This window comes from Salmo salar, chromosome ssa24 (genome assembly GCF_905237065.1).
Source record: "Salmo salar chromosome ssa24, Ssal_v3.1, whole genome shotgun sequence".
NCBI lineage: Eukaryota > Metazoa > Chordata > Actinopteri > Salmoniformes > Salmonidae > Salmo > Salmo salar.
This window is the reverse complement of record NC_059465.1, coordinates 9757467-9776441: the sequence shown is the minus strand read 5'-3', so window position 1 is coordinate 9776441 and position 18975 is coordinate 9757467. Positions and strand designations below refer to the sequence as shown.

At 42.0% G+C, this 18975-nt stretch overlaps 1 protein-coding gene across 1 annotated transcript in view; it reads right to left on the bottom strand.

Annotated features, from left to right (window-relative positions):
* zmat4a (zinc finger, matrin-type 4a) overlaps positions 1-18975 on the bottom strand; it is a 159583-nt gene that overhangs the window by 40687 nt on the left and 99921 nt on the right. Inside the window, exon 5 of the mRNA XM_014170990.2 lies at positions 9242-9463. Within this exon, the coding sequence (XP_014026465.1) occupies positions 9242-9463 (222 nt within the window). The remainder of the gene's footprint in view (positions 1-9241; positions 9464-18975) is intronic.

Genomic DNA, 18975 nt, shown 5'->3' with positions numbered 1-18975 from the left:
CTTGGAAAATTCCAGAAAATGATGTCATGGATTTAGAAGCTTCTGATCGGCTAATTGACATCATTTGAGTCAATTGGAGGTGTACCTGTGGATGTATTTCAAGGCCTATCTTCAAACTCAGTGCCTCTTTTCTTGACATCATGGGAAAATCAAAAGAAATCAACCAAGACCTCAGAAAGAAAATTGTAGACCTCCACAAGTTTGGTTCATCCTTGGGAGCAATTTCCAAACGCCTGAAGGTATCACGTTTATCTGTACAAATAATAGTACGCAAGTATAAACACCATGGGATCACGCAGCCGTCATACCGCTCAGGAAGGAGACACGTTCTGTCTCCTAGAGATGAACGTACTTTGGTGCGAAAAGTGCAAATCAATCCCAGTACAACAGCGAAGGACCTTGTGAAGATGCTGGAGGAAACAGGTACAAAAGTATCTATATCCACAGTAAAACAAGTCCTATATCGACATAACCTGAAAGGCCGCTCAGCAAAGAAGAAGCCACTGCTCCAAAACCGCCATAAAAAAGCCAGACTACGGTTTGCAACTGGACATGGGGACAAAGAGCGTACTTTTTGGAGAAATGTCCTCTGGTCTGATGAAACTGTTTGGCCATAATGACCATTGTTATGTTTGTAGGAAAAAGGGGGAGGCTTGCAAGCCGAAGAACACCATCCCAACCGTGAAGCACGGGGGTGGCAGCATCATGTTGTGGGGGTGCTTTGCTGCAGGAGGGGCTGGTGCACTTCACAAAATAGATGGCATCATGAGGTAGGAAAATGATGTGGATATATTGAAGCAACATCTCAAGACATCAGTCAGGAAGTTAAAGCTTGGTCGCAAATGGGTCTTCCAAATGGACAATGACCCCAAGCATACTTCCAAAGTTGTGGCAAAATGGCTTAAGGACAACAAAGTCAAGGTATTGGAGTGGCCATCACAAAGCCCTGACCTCAATCCTATAGAACATTTGTGGGCAGAACTGAAAAAGCGTGTGCAAGCAAGGAGGCCTACAAATCTGATTCAGTTACACCAGCTCTGTCAGAAGGAATGGGCCAAAATTCACAACTTATTGTGGGAAGCTTGTGGAATACTAATAGAGTGTATGTAAACTTCTAACCCACTAGGAATGTGATGAAAGAAATAAAAGCTGAATTCTTAAAGCACATTCTTAAAATAAAGTGGTGTTCCTAATTGACCTAAGACAGTGAATTCTTACTAGGACTAAATGTCAGGAATTGCGAAAAACTGAGTTTAAATGTATTTGGCTAAGGTGTATGTAAACTTCCGACTTCAACTGTAGGTAGAAATTACAAACACTCAAACCAAAGCTCTGAAGAAGGCCTTGAGGCCGATCCGTAAAGCTTAATAAAGAACTTTAATTCTAGGAACAGCAGTGTGCAGGTTTGTCTTTAAAAAAATAAATATTAAAAACATAACAAACTTCAAGTACAAATGAATCAAGTGAGTGCTGGCCCCTATTTTTCATTTTGATGAGTATTGGTTCTATGACAGACAAAGCTAATGGCCCAGAATCACCATGATAAACCAGTCCAGTCCTCCTTTCTGCTCAGTAAGCAGTTCTGTTATAGACTAAGCAAACGAGACATAGAGAAGATTAAATCTCCTTACACAGTGTTAGTTACAACAAAATGGTCTGGGTTGCAGTGCAGTCTCAGGATGTGTCTGAAATAGTACCCCTATTCCCTATATAGTGCACTACTTGTATGGGCCCTGTTCAAAAGTGGTGCACTAAATAGGGAATAGGGTGCCATTTGGGACAAACACAGACTCAGTGACATGATGAGTGTGGATGGAGAAAAAAAGATAGAAGATAAAAGCAAGAGCAATTCTATGTGTGTCATCAGTCCGCAGCGTTAGCAAGCTTACACTGAGGAAGCCCCCAGGAGAACTGCCATTATCTGCCTGTGCACTGGAAAGAAGAAAATGGCACACTCTCCTCTTCTCGCTTTCTCTTGTTATAAATGACTGCAGTGCTCCAGTCTAGATAGAACAATGTCTCTCAGACTCAGTCAGTGGTCCAACACTTCGGGCACAGAATCTCACAGCAACAAACAGTATTATATTCAGATTGAATGTAGCTAATGCACCTCCTCCATAACCCAAAGCTATTTAAACATTTTAGATGATAATAGTAAGAATGATCAGAAAGAAGTAGTTATTTCTTAGAAGGAAAATAATAACTTAAATATATACAATATATATTTATGTTTTAGATTATAATAATAACAATAAGAAAAGTTGTTGCTCTTTTACCAGGAAAACCTGTTCTGGAATGCGATTCGCACCATTCATCCTCTTCTGTATCTTCCAAAAATGACTTCATAAAGAAAAAGAGCACCACGGGCATTCCCTAAAATAGACTGCAGGAATTCAGGGGGAAAGTTGCCTATTGTACATCATGAACTAACTGGAATAGGTTGGACTGTCTTGGAACTTGTTTACATTTTCCCTACATTACTTTAATTGATATATGGAGGTGATGTGGATTTTTTTCCCAAATGGCACCCTATTCCCTATATAGTGCACTACTTTCAACCAGGGCTCAGACATCTCTGGTCAAAAGTAGTGCACTATATAGGGAATAGGGTGCCATTTGGGACGCACACAATGAGTCAATAGGTTCTACCTTGTCAAGTCCTCTAAAGGTTAAATCCTTGACGTTATACAATCAATACACTGATGTCCTATACAGTCAAGTTTACACTCCACACTGTACAGCACAATCAGATTACATAAGTCCCTATGGTATAGACCACTTTGAGGTTCTGTATGCAGGTATAGTTATTCCTTTCAGCTCCTAGTGGAGCAGAGGGCCTCGTATGCAGGTATAGCTAGCTATGAAACATACAGATTACATAAACTCCTATGCTATATAGCCTAGACCACTTTATGGTGCAAGATAGTGTTTACAGGTAGTTAGCTATGAAACATTTACACACATCCTTTAGAAAAGGGGTGGGCAACATTGATGGGTAAAACATTTTAGTGGCCCCACTCTTGGAAGCGGAGAGAATGTTTTTACGTTTTAAAGAAACTTTGCTTTCTACACATTTTGCCATGGGGCGGAGAGAAGATTTTGCACTTTTATAACAAATTTGCTGTAATTATACACATTTTGCCATAGGGTGGAGATAAACGTTTGCCGTTTTTAATATTATATCTGAGTGAGATTGACTAACAAAATCAATTGCGGCCCCACAGCATGTAATTCGACCAACATAACAAGTTTAGATAGCTGTCCGCAAAACTAACTTATTAATCTAAAAAATGTTAGTTGACATGGGCTAATTGACCTACTATCAGTGACTTACATAACATGAGAAAAACTTCTGATGCACATCCAATTTTCGAAATTGCACCTTGTGCATTCTACTATTCTAACTCACAACAGTATTTTTGTTGTTGGGGGGTGGGGGGATTAATCCCTGCTTTAGAGGCAGGCTGTGCAGTAGCTAGCGTAGCTGTACAAAGCTCCATGAAGTCTCAGCTCTGTAGGGAAATCTGAAACCCAGAGCACATGGCAGAACCCAGAGGATCATAGAGTGAGGTTAGTAGGGTTTAGGATGGGTAACAAACAGAGGGTGAAATGGGAGCACAGATGGAGGAGTGTGGGAGGTGGGCAGGTCCTCTCCTGGAGGGTCCTGCTTTACAGTACACAGCACAGAGTACTAATGGGCTGGTCAAAAGTAGTGCACTATAAAGGGAATAAGGTGCCATTTGGGACACAGATTATATACACGGCAGAATGCTCTCACACACTCCCTTCTCAGAAGCAACACCACTACTGTGCTGTATAACCACCGAACGATGTACAGGAATCTCTCAAATGAAAATCACCTCTCAATAGGTATTCAAGGAATATTTAATCACCTGCTTGAAAACCTTCAGTCAGAACCACCAGATATCCATCCACAGCTGTTTGTTTAATAGCCGTCCAACATCAGAGAACACAGTGCGCAAGAACAGGACATAAAATGAAGAAAGACTGAGAAAAATAAATAAATAAAATAGAAGTGCTATTTCATTCGGCAGGCAGGCCGGGGTCACAGAGACAGAGAGAAAAGAGGAAATAGTAGAAGTGCTCTAGGTAGTAACTCTTTGTGTGAAAGATAGGCCTGCCAGCACAGCTCTGCAGTCCTATGAATTAAGCAGCCCAGCCCATCCCTGCCCGCTACACTGTGCCCTGGCTGCTCCTGCTCCCCCTTCCCTCTACATCCCCATCCACACAATGCTAGTCCTGCCTGTTAGGATGATTTGCCACTTCATTACTAATTGATAATCGCCGGAGAGAAACGCTCATTAGACTGTGAGTGCTGAATACTGCATCTCCATGCTGACATTTCCAGCCACCCATAATGACTATAGTGACGCTGGCGAAACACTCTGGCTTTGAGTTATGGCTCATCTATTTCACAGAGAATAGGCAAGTCCTCAGTCCGTAAGCGGAGCCTGTCTGGGAGGAAGCATTCAAGAGATATTCAGGGGCAGGACCGTCTGAAAAACGAGCACTGTTTTAGGGGAAGTACGAGGCATTATACTTAACTTGAAACGATCACGCAGTTCAAAGTGTCGAGTCGGCAAAGACTCAAGTTAACATCAAGCGTGAATATTCATGAATCTCCATCAATAACTTTAAATGACCCCAAACAGGGCATAATACATGATGACAAAGTACAATATTGGTGCTTTTCCATTGAGACTTACCCCCACACCAGTGAGCCGCCAGTGTTTTATGTTAATGTGGGTCTAGTGTTATTGTGTTTCTGTCAGGAGAGTGACACTAAAGACTTGTGGCAAGCAGAACCAACAACCTCCGCATCATTCCGGGGCGGCAGCGTAGCCTAGTGGTTAGAGCGTTGGACTAGAATCCAAAAGGTTGCAAGATCAAATCCCCGAGCTGACAAGGTACAAATCTGTTGTTCTGCCCCTGAACAAGGCAGTTAACCCACTGTTCCTAGGCTGTCATTGAAAATAGGAATTTGTTCTTAACTGACTTGCCTAGTAAAATACATTCAAGACTGTTGGTTTGTGAGAAGGTGTTCAAGTTCACACCTAGCCATTGTTATGTAAATGCTATCTGATAAGTACCCAAAGAGTTGCCTTGGCTCCCAGTTTGAGCAGGTTTGCCAGAGCCATGGCCCAGTGAGATACGGGTGCCAGCCCGCATAGATAGAAAATGGAAAGTTGGAGCTTTTGAGGAAAACACTGGGATAAATCCTCAAAGGAAATGTGGCACATGTGAAACATGGAATAAAATTGTAAGTGTGTACATTCCTCCTCATACTCATGCATCTCAGTGATTAGACAGTACAGTGCATTTTAGATTTAGGTCAGTTAGTCAGTGCATTCAACTAAGGTAGCTAAGACAACAACAGATCACAGTCATTGCAAGTAAAACCTTCCTAAAAAAATGCAGCTATCCCTGACAAAGGTGCAGGTGAAGCCTCCCAATTCATCACTGGCAATGCAGAGCCCATCAACCAGCCCTAAGTAGAAATAACCAGCCTGGGAGTTAGGAGTAGGACTTGGACTAGGCTATATCTTCAATCAGATGTGACTGGGCAGCACGGTGCCTCCCCGTTCGTCCCTTACAAAGCAGAGCCAATCAAACAGCCATAAGTATCAACCAGGCTTAGAGTACATCTCCAATCAGATATGACTGAAGAGACATACAGTACATCTCATTGATTGGATGGCACAGTGCAGGTCCCCGGCAACGCAGAGCCAACCTAAATAAGACCAGGAGTGAAGGAGGCTAAGCTACAGTGAGGTAAAAAAGTATTTGATCCCCTGCTGATTTTGTACGTTTGCCCACTGACAAAGAAATGATCAGTCTATAATTTTAATGGTAGGTTTATTTGAACAGTGAGAGACATAATAACAACAAAAAAATCCAGAAAAATGCATGTCAAAAATGTTATAAATTGATTTGCATTTTAATGAGGGAAATAAGTATTTGACCCCCTCTCAATCAGAAAGATTTCTGTCTCCCAGGTGTCTTTTATACAGGTAACGAGCTGAGATTAGGAGCACACTCTTAAAGGGAGTGCTCCTAATCTCAGTTTGTTACCTGTATAAAAGACACCTGTCCACAGAAGCAATCAATCAATCAGATTCCAAACTCTCCACCATGGCCAAGACCAAAGAGCTCTCCAAGGATGTCAGGGACAACATTGTAGACCTACACAAGGCTGGAATGGGCTACAAGACCATCGACAAGCACCTTGGTGAGAAGATGACAACAGTTCAGTTGGTGCGATTATTCGCAAATGGAAGAAACACAAAAGATCTGTCAATCTCCCTCGGCCTGGGGCTCCATGCAAGATCTCACCTCGTGGAGTTGCAATGATCATGAGAACGGCGAGGAATCAGCCCAGAACTACACGGGAGGATCTTGTCAATGATCTCAAGGCAGCTGGGACCATAGTCACCAAGAAAACAATTGGTAACACACTATGCCATGAAGGACTGAAATCCTGCAGCGCCCGCAAGGTCCCCCTGCTCAAGAAAGCACATATACATGCAAGTCTGAAGTTTACCAATGAACATCTGAATGATTCAGAGGACAACTCGGTGAAAGTGTTGTGGTCAGATGAGACCAAAATGGAGCTCTTTGGCATCAACTCAACTCGCCGTGTTTGGAGGAGGAGGAATCCTGCCTATGACCCAAAGAACAACATCCCCACCATCAAACATAGAGGTGGAAACATTATGCTTTGGGGGTGTTTTTCTGCTAAGGGGACAGGACAACTTCACCGCTTCAAAGGGACGATGGACGGGGCCATGTACTGTCAAATCTTGGGTGAGAGCCTCCTTCCCTCAGCCAGGGCATTGAAAATGGGTCGTGGATGGGTATTCCAGCATGACAATGACCCAAAACACACGGCCAAGGCAACAAAGGAGTGGCTCAAGAAGAAGCACATTAAGGTCCTGGAGTGGCCTAGCCAGTCTCCAGACCTTAATCCCATAGAAAATCTGTGGAGGGAGCTGAAGGTTCGAGTTGCCAAAAGTCAGCCTCGAAACCTTAATGACTTGGAGAAGATCTGCAAAGAGGAGTGGGACAAAATCCCTCCTGAGATGTGTGCAGACATGGTAGCCAACTACAAGAAATGTCTGACCTCTGTGATTGCCAACAAGGGTTTTGCCACCAAGTACTAAATTATGTTTTGCAGAGGGGTCAAATACTTATTTCCCTCATTAAAATGCAAATCAACTTATAACATTTTTGACATGCGTTTTTCTGGATTTTTTTGTTGTTATTCTGTCTCTCACTGTTCAAATAAACCTACCATTAAAATTATAGACTGATCATGTCTTTGTCACTGGGCAAACGTACAAAATCAGCAGGGGATCAAATACTTTTTTCCCTCACTGTACATCTCCAATCAGACATGACCAAAGAGACATCCCACATTATGTCTGCTCATGCACTACTTAACTTTACCACCCTCTGGGTCCCACAGCACTGCAGCAGCCTGCTGGAATAATATTCTGTAATTGTTATTGACATATTGTGGGTAGGAGACAATAAGAGAGAAAGAGAGCACCATTCCCCCTCCCCACACCAAAATTAACAGCCCGAAATAGGCTTGTTGTGTCCTGGTACTTAAGAGACGCTGAGCCGCTCCACTGTAGCTCTCTGTGGTTGGCGTAGAAGCAGACACTAGCCAAGTCAAGAGGGATGCATGCAACACAGCCAGAGAAATAGAAGTCTCACATTAACATCAGAGGATAGTGGACCTCCTTAGCCCCCCATTTAATAACTGATAATGCCATACTAAAGAGCGTAACAAATGCCATGAAGTGTACAAATGAATATATATTACATATTGACCCCATCTTGACATATGCTGTGCTATCTCAAGATATGGGTATCACAAATGGTGAGTCAGTTTTTCCAAAAGTAGTTTTGCATTAAATTTAGCTGATACTGATATATTATCTATTACATGAGGAATACAAAACTGAAACGTTCATTTGCGTCTTGTATTTCCCCTAGGCCTACTTCCAAGGCTTTAAACATCTCATACTGCACATACAGTAGTGTACATGCATATTTCTTCATACTGGATGAACTCCAGTAGACAGTAGGGCTGGGAATCGCCAGGGACCTCACAATACGATATTATCACAATACTTATCACGATACTTAGGTGCTGATACGATATGTATTGCAATTCTCATGATTCTATCTGTATTACGATTCGATAATGTGATTTTATTGCACTTCGATGATCCAAAAATATTGCTCACAAATGTCTGCTGCAGAGGGACAAGAGCGAGCCATGAGAAAACGAGTTAAATAAAAGAGCTGAAAACAATTTGTTTTCAGCTCTTTTATTTCCATAATTGATCAAAACTCCCAATTGTATTATTTTTTTTGTAATTTTTACCCCCTTTTCTCCACAATTTTGTGATTAACATCTTGTCTCATCACTGCAACTCCCCAACGGGCTCGGAAGAGGCGAAGGTCGAGTCATCCGTCCTACAAAACATGACCTGTCAAGCCACGCTTCTTAACACCCGCTTGCTTAACCCGGAAGCCAGCTGCACCAATGTGGTGGAGGAAATACTGTTCAACTGACGACCAAAGTCAGGGTAGAGGAACGTGATGATTCAAGTATAGCCCCCCGGCCAAACCCTCCCCTAACCAGGACGATGCGGGCCAATTGTGCGTCGCCCTTTGGGACTCCCGGTCATGGCCGGTGATTGAACCCCAGGCTGAAATGATGGCGCAACACTGCGATGCAGTGCCTTAGACCTCTGTGCCACACAGGAGACCCAGCTCCCTATTTAAAAATAAGATGGAGAACAAGCTATGAAGGAAAAATACTGGATTTTTGGTGCAGATACAGCCAAATAGCGCAAGAATAATACTGCAAGATTGTCAAAACGATACAATATGATATATCGTCAAAAATAATATCCGATATGTAACCGTCTCGATTTTTTTCCCCTATCACTAGCAGACAGTGTCCTATCTTCTTACATAACACCTTGTCATCTCTTCCTGTGTTATTACATTTAACAATGTTACTACACATACACTTATATAATGTTACTACACACAGAGGCAACAGTAACTAACAATCCTGGCTGTTATGGAGTAGGGGTGAGGGGAGGAGGCAGTGAGCTGCTACGTGTGTGTACGCATGTTTGAAAGAGAGAGAGACTCTGCCAGGTTATCTGGTCTGCCTCAGGCCTTCCCTGTTCTGTACCTTTCATCTCTCCCATGTCCAGGGTCTTGCCCAGCTGTTCCAGGAGGTCGGCGCGAGCTGCGTTTTTCTTGTGCTTCTTGCCGTCGTAGTGCTGCTGCGCCATGCCCGGATTGTTGAACCAGGCGTTGCATAGCTGGCAGTAGCGGTCCGAGTCCCTGCGCTGCCGAGGAGAGGTCACTGGGGTCGTTTCCGGGGAGCTTTTCACCGGACTGGGCGGAGCCTCTGATTGGACAGAAAAACAGGAAACACAAACAGGGGAGTTCACATCAACATTGCTCTGCTGTTTGACAACACTCTCTAGACCAAAACACAGACGGATGTGTTTTTTGTTGTTGATCCGTCAGCTAAAAAAAGGCTTAGGAACAAAACTTAAGGAAGAAAACAAAGGTTGGTAAAGGAACAAGCTTTCTTGCCAAGAGGCAAAATGTGAGGCATGAAATGAGCGCTGATCACTTTGGCTCTGGCTATTCCTATTCGACCCCCACCAATAACAAGCTGTTAACTCCATCCCAAGCATGAAGAAGAAATCCTAAATCAAACTTGGCAACTGGAAGAAAATACCCTGCTCTACTTAATGTTGACTTCTTGTGTACAATGTGCCTACATGCATGGATGCCACCATTAACCCTGAACAAACATCAGATCGCGCAGCGCTACATTTTCCGACAAAAGATTTCGCTATCAAGTTAATCAGTTTTAACACTAGGCCCACCCTTCATAAGTTATCATTTACAAAAGTCCCGTTAGAAAGCATCAGATCACATTACAGACCACTGTGAGGCAGTCAGCATCTCCAAGTGGCATCTCTCGTGAGCGTCATGGCCAGTCAGGACAGAGTTGCAGTGCAGAAACACAAATGTCAGCACCATGTTCTTTAGCCATGCTGTTAATAATGATATGCTACAGTATAGCACTTCATGCTCATCTTCAAGTCAGAACTTTTACAGTGAAGACTGGCAGGTCATGGATATCTACACTGCAGTATAGAACTGGTAGCATTCATATAGAATGTTAGCTTAAAAAAGTAGCTCTCAAAGACCCCTTTGATACTGTAAACTACCAGCTGTTTAAATATAGTATCAGGAAGTTAAAAACTAGGGCACTGAAAACAATAGAAAAGGTGGTGTAGGAAAAAGCTTTTGATCTGGAGTGTCTAGAATCACACTGTTATATTTCTCACTGTTTTGTCACTTATAGGCCTTAAAGGCACATATGACTTGATAACAAAGCCATTGGTTTAGACAGCATATAATTCAGGCAATTAACTGCTGCAGCAGAAAAGAGGATGACAGCATGGAATTAAGTGGCTGTAGGAGTTGAAAATCAAAGAGTGTGAAATGTATATCATTTGTGGGGGATGATAATGATGATGATGTTAATAGAGCCAGGGAACAAAGGAGAACCACAAACATATTCATTTCAAGAAGAGATATCATTTTCATAAACATGGCAGAGCATTTTCCCTCTTTTCTTTTAGTGTTACTCAAACAGACATGCTGATTCCTAACATATATTGTCTCTAATTGTGTCTTTCAGCTTCCTTTCACATAATCTAAGAGAAGTACGTGTCACATTCGTCGTAAAGATGGGACCAAGGCGCAGCGGGAATGTGTATGCTCATCTTCTTTATTTACGAAGAAAACCAAAACAAACACTTAATCAAAAACAACGACGCGAAAACAGTCCTGTGATGCACACATCTACACATGGAACAACTACCCACAAAAACCCATAGAAAAACACACCTACTAAATAGGACCTTCAATTAGAGGCAACGAGGAACAGCTGCCTCCAATTGAAGGTCAACCCAATAAACTAAACATAGAAATAGAAAAACTAGAACGAACATAGAAATATACAACATAGAACATTAACCAAAAAACCCTGAAACACATAAAACAAACACCCCCTGACACGTCCTGACCAAACTACAATAACAAATAACCCATTTTACTGGTCAGGACGTGACAGTACGTCCCTCGTGTATTGATATTATAGTTTCTCCTTTTAGGGCAAATGAAACACCCCCCTGCTTACGTACATTTGAATGCTTGGAATGTTTTGTTCTGTGAAATGCATTAAACAAAGCCCCTAGTTTCTACTCCCATTTCACGTCCTGTCCTTATATTAGTTGTATAAGTAATACAATGTGCTATACAACAAAATTGGCAAGGAGGAAGAAACGTTCACACATTGGTGTTCATTATTTTCAGTAGAAATGCTCAGTAAAAAAAACAAATATTTGCTGTAGAAAGACACAAAGAAAACATGGAGCAAGCCAGTCAAGAGTGATGCTACAGTAGCTAGCCTGGAGGGAGAAGAAGAGTTTTGCTGTGGGAGAAAGTGTGATTGCTGTGAGTGAAAAGAAGAAAAAAAAAGTCAGGGAGTGAGGGACCGTCTAAAAAGTGTGAGAGGCAAAAACTGAAAATGTCGGCACTGGTTGGAACAATGGAGTTCTTACACAGAACGTTTTGACTGCAGAGAAATTAAAGAATGAGTAGTTGTGCCAACATTTTTGACTGTCATGGGAGGAAAACCCTGGTGATAAATCATATGTTGAAATTGTGGCTACCTTAAAAGGACATTATTCTCCCAAACTACTTGTCATCGCAGAGAGATTCAGATTTCATACGAGAAATCAAGAGGAGGGGGAGTCAATCTCATAGTTTGTGGCTGTATTGAAACAGTTAAACAAGCACTGTGAATTTGGGCGATCGCTGAGTGACACTATACGTGATAGGTTAGTGTGTGGCATGCGCAGCGAGGCAATTCAGAAACGCCTTTTGATTGAGAGCAACTTAACATTGCGGAGTGCAATAGAAGTGAGTACGTCAATGGAAATGGCAAATAAAGACACACAGCAGCCAAGTGCAGAAGGTGTCTATGGATTTAAAAAACAACGCAGTAGGTGGCAAGCCATGCTATCACTGTGGGAAAGCGGGTCACCAAGCAGAGGAGTGTTGGTGCATGTAAAAACGTGCAGTTAAAAACAAAAATACACAATCAAACAAAAGTACTGAACAAAGGAAAAACCACTTCAGGAAGTACAAAAAGAAAGTGCATAAAATCACACAGAGGATGAACAAAGTGATAACCTGTCTGAAGGGGAAGATTCTTGTACATGGATACTGGGTGACTCTGCAACTGGATGGAAAAGCAGTAGGGATGCAAATGGACACTGGAGCAGCCGTATCTTTTCTCTCTGAGGCTGTATACAAGGAGAAACTACATCACCTCACACCGCAGCCCATGAAGATGACACTGAAAACATACACTGGTGAGACTGTTCCAGCGAGAGGAAGCATGATAGTTACAGTAGAGCTCAACAAACAGAAGGTAAAGCTACCACTCTACATTGTGAAAGGCAACCATCGAGCTTTGCAAGGACACACATGGATGGAAAAGATCAAACTAAACTGGCCGGAAATTCACATGGTTGGAGGACACAAACCCACAAGGGATATTGAGAAAACACGCAGATGTGTTCAATGGAGAACTTGGCCGTATGAAAAACATAACAGTTAAAGGACTGTGAAACCAGACAGCAAGCCAAAATGCTTCAAAGCTAGACCTGTCCCATACGCCATGAAACCAAAAGTTGAAACTGAGCCAAACAGACTAGTCGAGAGTGGAGTATTACATCCAGTGAATGTTAGTGAGTGGGCTACACCCGTTGTTCCAGTCATGAAAAAAGATGGATCATTCAGACTCTGTGGCGATTTCAAAGTTACCGTTAACCCTATCTGACTGCTGAAAAATATCCACTACCCCTCATTGACAACAACTTTTCTGGTTTAGCTATTGAATAGAAATTCAGTAAGATAGACTTTTGTCAGGCCTATCTACAGACACATGTTGTGACCAGAGTCACAAGAACTGTTGACTATAGTGACTCACAAAGGACTGTACAGGTACCAGAGACTTCCTTTTGGAATCACCTCAGCTCCGGCCTTGTTTCAGAGAGCTGCAGAACAGATACTGAGCGGGCTCACCAGGGTCCATTGTTACCTCGATGATCTACTCATCACCAGCAAAGATGATTAGGAGCACCTGAGAAACCTGGACGCTACACTACAGAGACTGGAGGAGTACGGTCGCAGGGTCCAGAAGGACAAATCCAAGTTTCCCCGGCCTGTTGAATATCTGGGCCACGTCATTGACAGTTCGGGGTTCCACAAGGCACCATCAAAGGTGAAGGCCGTCGCGGAAGCTCCATCCCCACGGAACGTGAATCATTCTTAGGACTACTGGCCTGCTACGCAAAGTGTATGCCGAACCTAGCTAACATGCTAAAGCCACCACATTAACTTTTGAACAAAACCAAACATTAGAAGTGGACAGATGTGAAGAGGCGTTCAAGAAAATGAAAGCCTTAGCTCAGTCAGAGGCCCTAAACCACTTATACCCCAGCTTGGCATTACAGTTGGCATGTGACGCATCACCTTATGGTGCTGGTTCTGTTGTCTCATACATCATGCCATCAGGTGCGGAGTGGCCAATTACTTTCGTATCAGGGACCGTCTGCAATGCAGACGGCCTCTCAAGCTTTCTCTTACCTGTCACACACACTGAGCCCTCCCAGGCTGAAATCTTCTACTTCAAGGAAGTGATGAATGTCCCAGTTACGTCCGTCCAAGTGAAAAAGTTGACCCACACTGATCCAGTTATTTCTCACCAGAAAGGGTGACACAGTTTAGCCTGGAAGCTTGCTATGGGGCTTTTGAGTTATCATACCGCCACCACTGAGAAGGCAGGTGCTTGAAGAACTCCACTCAGGGCAGTGTGGCATGGTGCAAATGAAGGAGATTGCAGCAGCTACTTTTGGTGGTCAGATCTGGACACAGCTATCGAAGACAAGGCCAAGTCATGTTCTGCATGTCAAAAGATGAGGAACATGCCTCAGCTAGCACCACTACACCCATGGGACTTCCCAGAGTAGCCTTGGCAGCAAGTCCACATAGACTAAGCTGGCCCACTGGAGGATCATATGTTCTCCGTCATAGTCAACACACACAGTAAAACACCTTCCTGTTGCACCCCCCATGCTACATGCTACAACCAAAGTGAGACCTCCAAAGACTTAACCTGTTGGGGCTAGGGGGCAGTATTTTCACGGCTGGATAAAAAAACGTACCCGATTTAATCTGGTTACTAATCCTACCCAGTAACTAGAATATGCATATACTTATTATATATGGATAGAAAACACCCTAAAGTTTCTAAAACTGTTTGAATGGTGTCTGTGAGTATAACAGAACTCATTTGGCAGGCAAAAACCTGAGACATTTTCTGACAGGAAGTGGATACCTGATGTGTTGAATTACCTTTAAGCCTATGCCATTGAAACACACAGGGGTTGATTAATGTTTTGGAACTTCCTATTGCTTCCACTAGATGTCACCAGCCTTTACAAAGTGTTTTGAGTCTTTTACTGTGAGATCTGACCGAACAAGAGCCTTGGAACGGTGATGGCCGATTAGACTCTGGCGCGCGAGTTCATGTTGGGTACCCTCGTTCCAATACGTTATAAAAGAGAATGCATTCGTCCACCTTGAATATTATTCATGTTCTGGTTAAAAAAGGCACTAATGATTTATGCTATACAACGTTTGACATGTTTGAACGAACGTAAATATATTTTTTCCCCTCGTTCATGACGAGAAGTCCGGCTGGCTTAGATCATGTGCTAACAACACGGAGCTTTTTGGACATAAATGATGAGCTTTTTTGAACAAACAACATTCGTTATGGACCTGGGATTCCTGGAAGTGACATCTGATGAAGAGAATCAAAGGTAATGGATTATTTACATAGTATTTTCGATTTTAGATCTCTCCAACATGGCCGTTTGTCTGTATAGCAAAGCGTATTTTTCTGGGCGCAGTGCTCAGATTATTGCAAAGTGTGATTTCCCAGTAAGGTTATTTTTAAATCTGTCAAGTTGATTGCGTTCAAGAGATGTAAATCTATAATTCTTTAAATGACAATATAATATTTTACCAATGTTTTCTAATTTTAATTATTTAATTTGTGGTGCTGACTTGACTGCCGGTTATTGGAGGGAAACGATTTCCTGAACATCAACGCCATAGTAAACCGCTGTTTTTGGATATAAATATGAACTTGATAGAACTAAAAATGCATTTATTGTCTAACATAATGTCCTAGGAGTGTCATCTGATGGAGATTGTTAAAGGTTAGTGCATCATTTTAGCTGGTTTTATGGTTTTGGTGACGCCTGTCTTTGAATTGACAAAACATTACACACAACTATTGTCAATGTACTCTCCTAACATAATCTAACTTTATGCTTTCACCGTAAAACCTTTTTGAAATCGGACAACGTGGTTAGATTAAGGAGATGGTTATCTTTCAAAGGGTGTAAGATAGTTGTATGTTTGAAAAATTTGAATTTTGACATTTATTTGGTTTCAAATTTGCCGCTCTTGAAATGCACCTGCTGTTGATAGGGTGCACCACGGGTGGCACGCTAGCGTCCCACATAGCCCCAAGAAGTTAACAGGTTGTACAGACACAACAGAGAGCGCAGGTGGAGAGACGGAGCAAAGCAAAAGACAGAAGCTTCAGAGCTGGAGAGAGAGTTATTGCTCGGGAACTACTGCAATGGTCCAATGTGGAAACCAGCAACAGTGGTCGCACAAACAGGTCCTGTGTCCTCCATAGCTCACACATCGGAAAACACATGGATCAACTGTTGCCAGGAACCAACTTCAGAGATGACGCATGTCAAGTGACAAACCCAGATCAGCTACTGGAGACCTACCATGATTACGAGCCATCACCTGAACATCCACTGCAGCAACCTACAAATTTGGTAAGCCAGAGCGCCTACTCAGGGTACTGTTGGGCACCAGTCTGGGCATACACCATCACCACTCAGACTGAGAGATAATGTGACTGTAGACTCACCTGTACGTCGTCATTATCCTGCAAGAGAAAGACAACCCCCTGAAAGGTTGAACATTTATTTCAGAGACTAACCTATGACATTGGGGCAGAATACACCCAGTGTTATGTCTGGGAACAGAGGCAGGTTTTTGTTTGGGGGGGGAGTTAGGACAACAAGCTCTCTCTCTCTCTCTCATATATATATATATATATATATATATATATATATATATATATATATATATATATATATATATATAGAAAAAAGAGCATCAGTTCCAACAGTTAGGAACAAACATTTTTTATGTTGCTCTTTAAAGTGTCACCTATAAATAAGTAGCACTGCAAATAACTCACAAACAAAAAGAGACGAATGGGCAATAATTAAGAAGTTTAAAATCATTGGAACAGTGGTAAACTTACTGGAGAAGGATGCATATGTATATTTTCTCCACGCACAGTGAGGAAGATGGTTCAGGAAGCAAAGGAAAATCCAAGGGCCACAGTTAGAGAATTACCAAACTTAGTTGCACCTTGGGGTCTACAAATGTACAATTAGATGCCACCTCTATGCCAATAGGCTCTTTGGAAGGGTTGACAGAAAAAAGGCTTTATTGAGCGTAACCAACATTTAAACGCCTGGAGTTTGCTAAATTGCATTGGGACGTAGATTAGAACTAGGTGTTATGGTCAGATGAGACGGAAATAGAGACATTTGGCCATAAAAATCAGCAATGGGTTTGGCGTCGAAAGAAGGATACATGTGAAGAAAACCAACTACTGTAAAATATGCTGGTGGATCTTTGATGTTATGGGTCTGTTTTGCATCCACTGATCTTGGGGCCCTTGTTAAAGTCAACGGCATCATGAACTTTTCTATGTACCAGGACATTTTAGCCAAAAACCTGGTTGCCTCTGCCAGGAGGTTGTAACTTGGCCGCAATGGATCTTCCAGCAAGACAATAACCCCAAGCACACATCAAAATCCACAAAGAAATTGTTAATTGGCAACAATTAACATGAACCCCATTGAAAACCTGTTGTTTGAATTGAAGAGGGCTGTCCATAAGCGCAGATCAAAGGTTCTGGTCTAAGATCCCTCCCAATGTGTTCTCCAATCTCACTAAACATGACAGAAAAAGGCTCAGTGCCATTATCCTTCAAGAGGAGGGTGCACAAATTAATGAAAACAGGGGTGCCAATCATTTTGACACCGATCTTCATTTTTTTTTTATATAAAAGATTACTTGTTAAATAAAATGTATTTCTCTGAGCAGTTGTATTAGTGTAAAATAATATCATTTCCCCATTTGTTTGAGCATACAATATAGCTCAGTGATAATATTATTTGTTTTATACTGTCTTTTTTCTCATCATGATCAATAATGGAGGTGGCTGTAGCTAAGAATCTACAATCAAACTCTGTTTTCTACCATGGTATCATCATTATGCTGATATTCATAGCTTGTGAAGTTATCAGCATTTGTCCTGTCAACCATTTCCTGAATCATTTATAAAGGGCATCTCTTTATGTCATTAATAATTGTGGCTGTGACATTTACAGTACCCACTAGGCTACCAAACAAAAACACTCAGATCCCCAAGGCACATTTCATAAATGCTAATTATTGTCATTAGACTCTTCAGGTTGGTTTAAAGTTTAAGTAGCAAGTGTAAAAAAGAGATTAATTGCATGACACTTTGGGTCAACAAGGCCAGCTTTTCCTCTTGACAACCCAAATAACTTCTGAGATTGGCATTTTGGTCAAATGCCATTCGGAAGGAAAGAATAACTGCCAAAATGTGTCAGTTATTATTTTTGTGACAGGAGCCTAATGTGCTAACCAGTTGAACCATAAAATGTACAGCCTGGGCAGAGGCGCTGGGCAAAGGCGCCTGAGTGGTTTTGACTGTGTCTGCTTGTTGTTACACCACGGATATCAACCCTCCCCCAGCAGAAGTGACATGTTACAGTATCGACTGAGCTGCTCTGAGGTTTAGGGAAAACATCCATCAAATTCAGGCTCAAGGAAAAGGTTGTCGTTTTTGGACTGAAAATAAATAAAGTAATTGTTTTGTCAAATCTAGGGCAGTGGTTCTTTATTTAATCTCTGATCAATTTGAAGGTAGATGCATGCTCCTGCATTAAAATGAAATATATGAGGAAGTATTGTATCAGTGAGTGTAACTCTATTGTGAAGAGGAAAACATTTACAAGAGATATTAGTCAATGAGTGAATCATTTACAGAATGCATTTACTATTGTGATCTTAGTTAGTAGTGATGTATAGAGACTGTATGTTGATTCCAGTCCTGGTTAGACTAAGAAGTAGGAAATAAAACACAGAATGCTAATAAACCTTTGATAGGAATATTTATCCTACATTTTCATAAATTACTAGAACAACTTCATAATTCATGCTTACTGGATGCAAATAAGCAATGGGGGAAATTAAGCTATCCACTGTGACAACAGGACCCTATCAAAGGATACATCCAACATGGCCCCCTATTCCCCCTATTCCCTGTATAGTGCACTTATTTTGACCAGGGCCCATGGGGCAAACAAAGCCTCCACCATTAGCCATTATCACAGTAGTTTTACTTTAGGTTGCTCTCTGTAGCCCACTGTAATCACAGCAATGAGAATGACAACCCAAAATGCACATCAGAGCCTTATAGCTTACTATTAATAACCACCAGTCCTGTGTTATCCAGACAACTCATTAATTACAATAGCAGCCACCTATTTATACCTAAAGTCTGGTGGCCCCAGTCCCAACCATCCTTCACCCTTTTTTTGGGGTGTGATAACTGTTCTGCAC